Source organism: Dipodomys ordii, unplaced genomic scaffold, assembly GCF_000151885.1.
Source record: "Dipodomys ordii isolate 6190 unplaced genomic scaffold, Dord_2.0 Scaffold60, whole genome shotgun sequence".
Taxonomy (NCBI): Eukaryota; Metazoa; Chordata; class Mammalia; order Rodentia; family Heteromyidae; genus Dipodomys; species Dipodomys ordii.
In genome coordinates, this window is record NW_012267276.1 from 8,639,206 (window position 1) to 8,650,545 (window position 11,340).

Consider the following 11,340-nt stretch of genomic DNA (forward strand, 5'->3'; position numbering starts at 1 on the left):
CTCTACCACTTGAGCCACAGCACCACTTCCGGCTTTTTTTTTTCTGCTTATGTGGTGCTGAGGAATCGAACCCAGGGCCTCATGCATGCAAGGCAAGTGCTCTACCACAGAGCCACCTTCCTGGCCCCTCGTACAACTTTTTTTTAAAGGTATATATTTAAAGCCAGTCACTGGTGACTCATACTTGTAATCCTGGCTACTCAGGAGGCTGAGATCTGAGGACTACCAGCTCCTGAAGCCACTCCAGCAGGAAAGTCTGTGAGATTTTTTGCTAAGTAACCAGCAAAAAATCCAGAAGTAGAGCTGTGGTTCAAGTGGTAGAGCACTAGCCTTGAGGGAAAAAAGCTCAGGGACAGCACCCAGGCCTTGAGTGAAAGCCCTAAGACCAACACGAAAGAAAGAAGGGCAGGATGGATGAAAGAAGGAAGGAAGGAAGGAAGGAAGGAAGGAAGGAAGGAAGGAGATGCATTGTACTCACACATTGGCATGTTGAAACATCTTTGTACAACTAGTTTTTTTTTTAAATAAAGGGATATATGTAAGTCTTTGTAATGTGGGCAAGGAAAGGTAGTATGGATAGATACTTTGAAAATCAGAGGGTAATTCTTCACAGTGATAAAGTCATTTGCTATTTCATAGATGATATTTTTCACTGAAATAATTTTTCTCTGCTTTCTTGGTGATGGCTTATTTTGATGCATTTTCATTTTAAAATAGGTCATTTGTTCAATGAAATGTAGAGTATAATTCTAACAGTATTGAATTAAAATCTCATCTTCATGGAGAGTTCACAGGCCTCATTTTACCTCTCGCTTAGTAGTTGGGTTGGGCCCAGAAGGCTGGAGCAGGGATGCTAGCCCACTAGGGGGCGTTGTGGGCTCGTCTCAAGTTGGGTAAATGAAGATATAAAGTTTGATTTATGCTTATTTTGATTGCTTGACATTTCACTAGTGAAGGTTTTAAGGAAAGATCAAAACAAACACTATCTTATTAGAACAATTGGGGAATAAACGTGAAGAAATGGTATTATTCTTCAACCCAGTTCCTTGCTATCTAATTATTTCTGTTCATGAAAAGCCCCCTCATTACTCTTCTGTCCCATCTTCCCCGGCTAGCATTCTGCTTTCTCACTTCTTCAGGACTTCAGAATCTGCTTCTGCTAATGTTGAAGTGTGTGTGTGTGCACGTGTACATGCACACATGCACATGCATTTCATGGGGCTTGAACTCAGGGCCTGAGCTCTGTGCCTGAGCTTTTTTGCTCAAGGCTAGCATTCTACCACTTAAACCACAGTTCTACTTCCATATTTTTGGTGCCTGGGACTGGCTTTGAACTATGATCTCTCATAGGCGTGAGCCAAGAGTAGCTTATAAGGCATGCCCAGCCTTGTAAATACCCCCTGAGGTACTTGTATATGAATCAAGAAAAAGGTATTAGAGAGAGGTGATTTCTCATGTTTCAGTCATGTAGACAGTCTGTGAATCAAGGGGTTTTTTTTTGGAGCAAATTAAACAATCTATTTTCATTTTTGTAATGTGTCACCATTTTCCTGGAAACTCTTACTTACCAGGTAAAACTTTTCCTGGCTAGGTTCTGGGACAGCCCAGTCATGCTCTTGCTGCATGGCACAAGGAAGCCACTGGGCCCAGTGGTGTTCTTGTTTCCATGGTAACTGTCTGGGGGACCAAGCAAGTACAGGTAAACTCAGTCACTGTAGGATCCTGCAGAGACAGAACTGAACGGTGAAGGAAAACCCCTTTTAGTCAGAAAATTTTCTTTGGGAGGTCAAAACCTCTGTAAATGTAATGTAAAATACCAAACAATCCCTTTACGTATTATAAAGAAATACTGTATTTTTCTGAACTAGGGAACTTTACATCTGTGTGTCATAATGAAGCCATTTTTCCTTTGCTACCTCTGCTTCCTCCTCTTTCCAAGTCTGTCATCAATCTGTGCCTTTTGATTTTTTCTCATCGTAATGTGATGGCTCTCTTACCTAGCAGGAACTGGAACAATATCTACTAATTAAAATGAGTAGTTTACTTGTGAGCAATTCCATATGTATATATGGCTCTCAGGTCCTGTCCAGGTAGCTCGGTGCTAGGCAGGCTCCCCGCATTACCCAAGGTGAAGGAAGTGTCTATGGAGGAGTCAACATGGCGGAGTTGAGCACCTTTCTAGCTCCTTCTACCTTACAGCTTTATTCTTTAATCTCCAAATCTGGATTTTCTTAGCATTTGTTTTTTTCATAGTCAAATACAATTGTAAAAACACTAGCGACGTCGAATGAGATTTTTTAAAAAATCACCTTTGTCATGAAAAGAAGTCACTAGAATTTCCGCCTTTTGGTGGAGGGGGGTGCTATATCACAGATGAACATTTGGACATTCATAGGTATCAAATTGTTTTTCTGATGATGGCCATACCTTAATTTCCATTTCCTAGGAGCTATATCAAAAAGGATCTCAGACCTTTGAAAACACACACACAGAAAATACATACCACATTTTTGTGTGTGTACCAGTGAACTCAGGGTCTTCTGCTCTTACTTTGCTTCCTTGTTCATGGCTAGCACTCTACCATTTGAGCCATTCCTGCAGCCCAGTTATCTGCTGGCTAATTGGGCATGTATTCTGGCAGACTTGTTTGGCCAGGGCTGACTTTGAATTGAGATCCTCCAAATCTCAGCTTTCTGAGTAGCTAGAAGATTTTAAGCATGAGCCATGAGTGACTAGTACTTTTTTTTCTTCCTTCCTACCTTTCCTTCCTTCCTTCCTTCCTGCCTTCCTGCCGAAGTTAAACACTTCTCTGGCTCAGTCCATCAGTTGGGGTCAGCAAAGGTGAAGCAAGCATGGAAATGGAAAGAAGAACTTTATTACTTTAAGGTTTGGGGAAGGTGGAAGGCTCCAGGTTGTAGCAGCTCTGATTTTGAAATGTCAGGGTACTTACAGGTTTGGGATTCAGTTTGAGGTCCTCACTGTAGATCAAGGCTAACTGGAAACATCTTATGATCTGTCCTTTTAGCTTTGAGTTCAGGCTTAACTTGGTTGCATTTGGTTCTGCTACTTACTACTTGAATTTCACTTTTTTTAAAATATGTGCCAGTCCTGGAACTGGCCTGGATGCTGTCCCTGAGCTTCTTTTGCTCACAGGCTAGTGTTCTACCACTTGAGCCACAGCTCTATCTCTGGCTTTTGGTAGTTTATTGGAGATAAAAGTTCTACAAACTTTCTTCCCTGGCTTGGCTTTAAACCGTGATTCTCAGAACTCAGCCTCCTGAGTAGGAATATCACTTTCTTCCTATGTAAATGACTATGAGTGGTGAGTGCTCCTTGGGTTATTTCAGTGATAAGATGAATAAATTGGTAACTACATTAGAGGTGTTCATCAGTTAGTTCTCTTTTCTCACTATCCAGTCTCCACATCCACCTCCTGTTCCTGGCTTATAACTACTTCTCAATAAGGGCACATCTATCTATATAGATAAAATGTGTTTAGATTGTAAAACTGGGCCTTTGATTTGTCTCTTGGTTGCATATCTTATGTTATTGCTGCAAGAAATGTATTTGGATGTGAATCTTCCACATTCAGTAATATAGTCTTAGATTTTTTTTTTTGGTACCAGTCCTGGGCTTGAACTCAGGGCCTGAGAGCTGTCCTTGATGTTTTTGTTTGCTTGTTTGTTTTTTCCTCAAGGCTACCACTCTACCACTTGAAGCTTTTTAGGTGGTTAATTGGAGATCAGAGTCTTGTGGACTTTCCTGCCTAGGAACTGGGAACAGGGATCTTCAGATCTCAGCCTCCTGAGGAGCTAGGACTATAGGCATTAGCCATGGGTGCCTGTCTTAGTTTTAGATTCTTATATGACTCATCAAGTCCTACCCTATCCAGGACACCAGGTATGGACTCCAGTCTTCCTGTAGCTCCTTATGTAGGTGTATTATTACCAGAAACCATCCACAATGCTGCCCAGTCATTTTAGTCTTTGCTTCTAGCAAAATGAATAGGATGAAAGAAAAGGAAGATCAAAACAAAGAAATGTGATTGTTTTTATGTTTTACCATCAAGAGTTCCCCTTTTAGCTGAAATGAAATCATTCAGATGAGGATAATCAAATTTAATTAAAAAGTCATGATTATTGATTTCTGAACTAAGCTAGGTTTTGCTTGATAATATCTACAAAAGTTATCAGCCACAGACAGCCATTCTTCATACCTTCAAATAGAGTAGATGTTTTAGAATCAATATACTGAGAGCTCTCTCTCTCTCTCTCTCTCTCTCTCTCTCTGTGCATGTTCTGGGGCTTGAACACAGGGCCTAGATGCTGTCCCTTAGTCTTTCATTCAAGTCTGGTGCCCCACTTCTGGCTTTTTGCTGTTTAATTGGAAATAAGAGTCTTATAGGACTTTCCTTCCTTGGCTGGTTTCAAACTATGATTCTCAAATCTCAGCTCCTGATTTTCTGGGATTACAGGTGTGAGCCACTGATGCCCAATGGCCAAACTTTGAAGGTTACATGAGATCTGTGTTTACAGCAAGGAAAAGGTGGTTCAATTATTCAACAAATATGTATTGGTTAATTACACAGCTAAGGAGCTTCTGACCTTCCTTTCCATCTCTGTAGTCTAAAGTCTAATAGAAGAATAAATAAAGTAAAAGAAAAGAAGTGCTTTTCTGTTTCTTCCTATTCTCTGCTACTTAATATTGGCCCCTGTCAGCTATAGCATCAGTGAAGCAGATCACTCTGCTGTCTGAGCCTGGTGAGTGAATCATGCACACCCCCCCAGTCACATGCTGTGCATTATTACTACTAGGCAGCCAAGGACATCAAGAGCCTAGGATTCATTGTGAAAACACCCTGCATACATGGAGTCTGTACTGTGCCCAATTTGTACCACATCTGAGCGGCCAATCAAAGCAGCCCACCCTAGATTTGTCATGTGACCCCCAGTTGCATGATTGCCTAGGCTGGAGTGTTGTGGACATTCTGCTTTGGGGAAGAAGGGGAGGGGAGAGGCAGAAGAGAACTCAACTTTTCCAGCCAGGGTCTTCCTGTCCCAGGATGCAACATCCCCACACATCCTACAGTGATTATTCCTTCTCCTTCTCTCCCCCTCCTCTTCCTCCTTCCCCTCCCCTTCCTCCTATCCCTCTTCCTCCACCATTTTCTTTTAGGCAATGTTGAGGTTTGAACTCAGGGTTGTGCTTACAAGGTTACAAGGCAGGTGTTCTTACCAGTGAGTGAGTGTGACTGGGGGCACCTCAAATGATTATTGAGAACTACAAAGAAGAAACAGAGTGCTGAATCAGCCCAAGACCACCCAACCCAAGACCACCCAGAAAATTGTTCTACACTGACACTACTTACTATACGGCAACCTCCACAATCACAAAACACTTTAAAAAATCAGCTGTAGTTGCTCTCCAGGGAGGAATTCATAAGAATTAGAATTGTCTTGATTCATCGCTTCCCAAAGTTTGGTCAGTCCCCTCAATATTTGCCTGGCTTTTCCTATTCACCAAGTTACTAATACTTTCTGTGGGTAGCACTTGGTAAAAAAAATACTTAGAATATCTTTGCTCACACATACGGCTTTTATTTACATATATGCATAACACACACACACCCTAAAAAGAGCTAGAAGGGAGGCAGTACATCAGGATGCAGTTTCGGCTATACTTGATTTAAACTCATTACAAATAACCCCAACAGCTCTGAAATACCCAGCAAAGATGTCATGAATTTTATGCACACATCAAGCCAGGATTAGGACTAACAGAATATTGGAATTAAAGAGATACCATTACTCATCATTCCAAAGCTATCATTTCACTCAGAAGGAAATTTAAGCTGTGTATGTGTGTGTATGTGTATGTGTGTATGTATGTATGTATGTATGTGTGTGTGCCAGCCAATACTGGGATTTGAACCTCCAGCCTTGTGCATTCCCTTAGCTATTTAGCTTAAGGCTAGAGTTCTAGTGTTTGAGTCAAACCTCTACTTCCAGCTTCTTTGCTGGTTAATTGGAGAAAGGAGTCACTCAGACTGTTCTGCCCAGGCTGCTTTCAAAACAGGATCCTCTGATTTCAGTCTCCTAAGCTGGGCTTACAGGAGTAAGCGACCAGTCCCTGTTTGGAAATTTAATTTTTTGTACCAGGATAAAAATGTGAAAGGCATGTGGCTGAAAAGGACAAAGGATCTCTGGGTTTTCTTCTCTCAACATACTCTTCCCCTGGGTCTGGCTCTGTGAGGCTCTGTGACTTTAGTCTTTGTGCTATTTTATTTACTGACTTGTAAAATGTACAATAATACAAATAATTCTCCATAGGAAAACCATTTTTCCATATGGAATAAATGATATTGCTCTGTAGATACTGACCAGTGGTTGCAAATCCATTGAGATGATGGTGGCATCATCTCAATAAAACCTCAGACACATGTGCACTTAATATCTGTATGAGAATTATGATTTGATCCTTCAAAAATATATTCTTTAGCGATTATCTGAACCATCTGATTGGAATACTAAATGAAGGATACTGATTCAAGTCAGCAATGATATTTAAACCAGCTACTGAGCAGTCACCAAGTCTAAGTAATACTCTATAGCACTACCAGACAATTTTCCAGAGTCTGCTGTGTTTTAGTAGTTTCTCCACTTTGTACAAGATGGCAGATACTAAGTAAAGCCAGTGACCCTGACATATGCCTCACTTGATGCAAAGAAAGCCATTTTCAGTTAAAGGCAATTCAGAATTAGCAAGTGAAGGGAAATCTCTGTTCTTTCTCCACTTTTCCTTCAGTGGAGATAACTCTTAAAAATTCCACCAAGGGAACCTGCAAGGAGGGATAAACCACTATATATTTACTTTCAGTTATTTGTTCTGAGGTTGTTGTTTTTTTTTTTTTTTTTACAAAGTTGGTGGGTTTTTTTGTGCTATAGAAGATTCTTTCTTTTGTGTTTTTTTTTTTTGTCGGTCGTGGGGCTTGAACTCTGGGCCTGGGCACTATCCCTCAGCTCTCCAGCTCAAGGCAAGCACTCTACCACTTGAGCTACAGCGCCACTTCCCCAAACCCTATATTCTTAAGTTCATTATGAGCTTAAGTTCATTTAGAATGCTTAACAAGCAGGACCTGTAGGGTTGATATATTAATTAGGTTGTAGTATTTATAATAACAAAACCTGTTTATCTGTAGCTAACGTAGCCAAACAGTTCTTATCTTACATTGGTTCTCCCTTCTGAATCTTTTTACATTTGTTTCCTAAGGACTTTTAACAAGTAAACTAAATGAGAGATGCTAACATTTACTGGCATTTGGCTGTCCTTAGAGAGGAGCTCAACAAGTGGAGCTAACCCCTCCTTGGCATATTTTAAAGATCGTACATTTAAAGTGTTGGTTCATCTGATAATGGAAAACCAATTTCTTTTAGCTTTTCTTTTTTTTTTTTTTCAAAGTTACCTTCTCCAGCAAGTTCTGAAGTGAATCAGAATTCATTATTATATGTAATGTAGCACTTACTGAGGTTGGAAAGACTGTTCAGTCCATGTAGGTTTTAAAAACATCAAAATTCTGGCTGTTTCTGAGTCATGTGTTATCAGGCTACTGTATCCAAATTAAGATGATTTTTGGTAAGCACTGTTGAATCAAATTAATTTGTTCGGTTAGCACTGAAGTCTACGTGTGAAAAAAAATATATTTAAAGAGTACCAATGGTTAGACACTTGAAATGGTTTGAAGAAAGGTCAAATCTGGGACAGAGCCAGGGGAACGTCCGAGGGGGTCCTAGAGTTGGGGTTTCTGGAGCTGGGCATACCGAGTTGGGGCATCCTGAGTTAGGGTGTCTGGAGCATCCTGGGTGGGGACATCAGGGGTTGTAGCATCTTAAGGTTGGGGTGTACCGGGGTTGGTGTGTCTGGGGGGCGTCCCGGGGGTGGGGTGTCCGGGACGTCCCGGGCTGTGGCGTCCGGTCACGTCCTGCACGGCCGCGGCCCCACGATCCCGGCTGCAGGCGCACACGCGGCGGCCGCGACTGGAAGCTGGGGCGCACAGACCACGGCCCCGCCGCCTTCGGCCCGCGCCCCCGGGTCTCCTGGCCGGGACCCCCGCCCCCAGTAGGGGAGAGGCCGGGGGCCGAAGAGCATCAGGGCCCCTCGCTACTAACCTTGCCGCTCTCCCCCGCTAGGGTGGGCTCGAGCTCGCAGCTCTCCCAGCTCGCGCGGGTCTCTGCACCCGAAACCCACTTCACGCATGCGCAAGTGGGCGCGTCGCCGGCATCTCGGATAGTAAGAAACCCAACTTGGGAAGAAATTTCCACTAACCGGTGGGCTGAGAACGGCAGAGGAGCTACGTTATTGGTAGAGTACACGGGGGGCGGGGAGATTGCCATTCTTGGTTCCTATTGGACGATATGGCCGTCAGTCTTCACGCAGCTTCGAGTGGGCGGAGCTGCGTCGCTGGCGGCGGCGAAGCGGCCTTAGCAACGCCAGCGAGCGGTGGACGCCACGGTTGCGGGCACGGTGGGCGGGAAGCCTTGGGCCGGGCGCGCCGGCGGGCGACATGGTGAGTGGGCGCTGGGAGCGGGGCCCAGGTGTTCCCCAGGCGTTCTCCAGACCAGGGAAGGGCATATTTAGTTCATCAAACAGTCTTAAGATTCCTGGAGCGTTATTTCAGGTGAAGACAGAGTGGGTTTCCATTTTCCCCGCTCCCCCACTGCCGTGGTTCAGCTCTTCAACCAGAAGGGAATGGAATTGGAATAAAATGCCCCGAGCCCGTGCTCACGCCTGTCATCCTGGCTATTCACGAGGCTGAGAGCTGAGGATCGCAGTTAAGAGCCAGCCCAGGCAGGAAAATCTGCGAGACTCTTATTTCTAACTAGCAAAAATCCAGAAGAGGAGCTGTGGCTCAAGTAGTGGAGCGCCCAGCCCCCGAGTTCAGACCCCATCGCCCAGGCTCTGAGTTCAAGCCCCGGCACAGGATAAGCAAACACTCCAGAGTTGTTGGGCCCGCGGAGCCCCTTCCCCGATGGGGAGGCGAGGATTCAGGCCATGTCCGGGATGAAGCTGGAGACCAGACACCCAGGAGCAGTCTGCAGAAGAAGCTGAAGAGCCCGGTGGGCTTGCTGGCCAAAAATAGCAGATAACCACGAAAGGGCTTCCATCCTCTACGTATGCGGTGGATTTTGAGTATTGGCTCAATCCATACTCTTACCCTGGAGTTCCACCTAAAAGTGAAATAGCGTGCTAGAAGAGGCTTCTGTGTTCCAATCAAGCACCCCCCCCCTCAACTAAATAAATATTGTGAAACACACAGGCATATATGAACGCAAATGTTCCTTAAAGGAGTGCTTTGTAAATGTATTCTGAGTAAGGCTAATTCCATCCTGACTCAACACCATCCATATACTAAGACATGACCCTTTGCTTTTCTCCCTATCACAAGGCAGTACTTTTTGAACTCAGAGTCTAGTACATGCTGTATGTTACTCCTTTAGCCACACCTAGTCCCTGTTTTGCTTTAGTTATTTCTCCAATAGAGTGATTCACTTTTGCTAAGTGACCTTGAACCTGGATCCTGCTACCTCTGCCTTTGCTGTGGCTGGGTTTACAGGTATGAGCCATCATACCATCATACCCAACTTGTTCTTTGAGATGGAGTCTTGTTTTTTTTTTTTTTTGTTTTGGCCTGTTTTAGCTTTTCCTTGAATTGCTGCCCTCCTTCACTCTGCTTCCCAGACACAGTGCCTAAAAGGCACACATTTCCAGGAATAAGTGGTATTAATACCATCATGGTATTAATAAAAGAACAACTATTAACAAAAGGAATAGGGAGAAACTGTTGAGGTGATTCTATAATAAGAAATAGGATACTTCAGTGTTTATTAGATTTCATGAGTCCACTATTTTCATTGTATGGTTCTCTTTCACCCACATGTGTGTCCATTACAGGCATGCTGTACAAGTTCAGGCCAATGGAAGAAGAAAGCTGCAAAAGTTGAATTGAATGAAACTCAAAAGCAAGAAATTAAAGAGGCTTTTGATTTATTTGATGTTGATGGCTCTGGAACCATAGATGTGAAAGAATTAAAGGTTCTGAAATCATTTCTGATTCTAAGGCATCTAAAAAGCTATGTTATATTCTGTGGGATTGTTTTGGGGAATCAAATTCATGGCCTTTGGCCTGAGTTCTACCACTGAACTATACCCTCCACCTGAGTTTGTGGGATTTTTTAAGTCTAATAGTCTTTCTAAAGATTATATAAAGTCTCTTCAATACATGCATTTGTCATGCATTAAGAAAACAATGTCTTGTTAAACATTTGAATGTATATATGTGTAGGTAAAAGCTCTGGGTATAACATGATATACTCCATGGCATGGCAGGACTGGAACCTTGGCCTGCTAACCTTATTTTCTAGGTTTGTAGCTCAATCTTTGTTAAAAAGTAAAGTAAGCCATGTCTTGGTGGCTCACACCTGTAATTACTCAGGAGGCTAAAGTCCCCTGACACTCTTATCTCCAATAAACTATAGAAAAAACCCAGAAGTGACAGCTATGGCTCAAGTGGTAGAACTCTGGCCTTAAGCAAAAGAAGCTCAGGATCAGCACCCATGTTTTGAGTTCAAGCCCTAGGACCAGAATAAAAAAATAAAAGTAAATGAGTAAGTAAAAGGCTCAGGATGAGATCATGCCATATACATTTCCTTCTGATTTCAGATTGCAATGCGGGCCTTGGGATTTGAGCCAAAGAAAGAAGAAATTAAACATATGATAGCTGAAATTGACACCGAAGGAACTGGCACCATTAGTTTTGAAGATTTTCTTGCTGTTATGAGTGTAAAAATGGTATGGTGATTTTATTTCTCAAAGAAATAACAATCAGTAGCCTCTCCTCTTGGGGACTGGAGCAATGGGAGGTTTCATGGAATAAATGGAAGTAGGTATTTAGGGATGGGTGGGTTTAGATAGGAATAGAGATTAAGATGAAGGAGGGTGTCAGTGTCACAACAGTAATAAAAAGACTGGAGTAGATAAGTAATGAGGCCATATGGAAGGATAGAGAGAACAAGGTAAGAATCTGGAAGCTTTACATTTGACAAGCATACTGAAACCCAGTTTTTGCCAGGCACTCTTCTAAGGAGTCATGAAGCCTATATGTTTGGTTACAGACCTGAAATAAGGGCACATATTCTTTACCATCCTATGCTCCTTTTTTTAAATATTTTTTTTTATTGTAAAGATACTATACAGAGGGTTACAGTTACATGAGTGAGGTAATGAGTACACTTCCTCTTGAACATTGTTACCCCCTCCATTGTTTTCCCCCTACCATCCCCTCCC

General features: G+C 42.8%; 2 protein-coding genes across 2 annotated transcripts in view; one reads left to right on the forward strand and one right to left on the reverse strand.

Annotated features, from left to right (window-relative positions):
• The window catches only part of Bbs12 (Bardet-Biedl syndrome 12), a 30,409-nt gene extending 22,155 nt beyond the window's left edge, over positions 1-8,254 (reverse strand). Inside the window, exons 1-2 of the mRNA XM_013022112.1 lie at positions 8,166-8,254; positions 7,523-7,639 (exon numbers count right to left, since the gene is read on the reverse strand). The gene's annotated coding sequence lies outside the window, so the exon portion shown is untranslated. The remainder of the gene's footprint in view (positions 1-7,522; positions 7,640-8,165) is intronic.
• Positions 8,255-8,471: 217 nt separating this feature from the next.
• Positions 8,472-10,854, forward strand: LOC105989866 (centrin-4-like). The gene is made up of 3 exons (XM_013022113.1): positions 8,472-8,563; positions 9,949-10,089; positions 10,717-10,854. Exons 1-3 carry the CDS (start codon positions 8,561-8,563, stop codon positions 10,852-10,854), a joined length of 282 nt encoding a protein of 93 aa, XP_012877567.1. The 5' UTR covers positions 8,472-8,560.
• The last annotated feature ends 486 nt before the right edge of the window (positions 10,855-11,340 follow it).

Coding starts and splice junctions, on each gene's coding strand:
- LOC105989866 (XM_013022113.1), top strand. Junction 10,090..10,716: donor TAGATGTGAAAGAATTAAAG/GTTCTGAAATCA, acceptor TTCTGATTTCAG/ATTGCAATGCGGGCCTTGGG.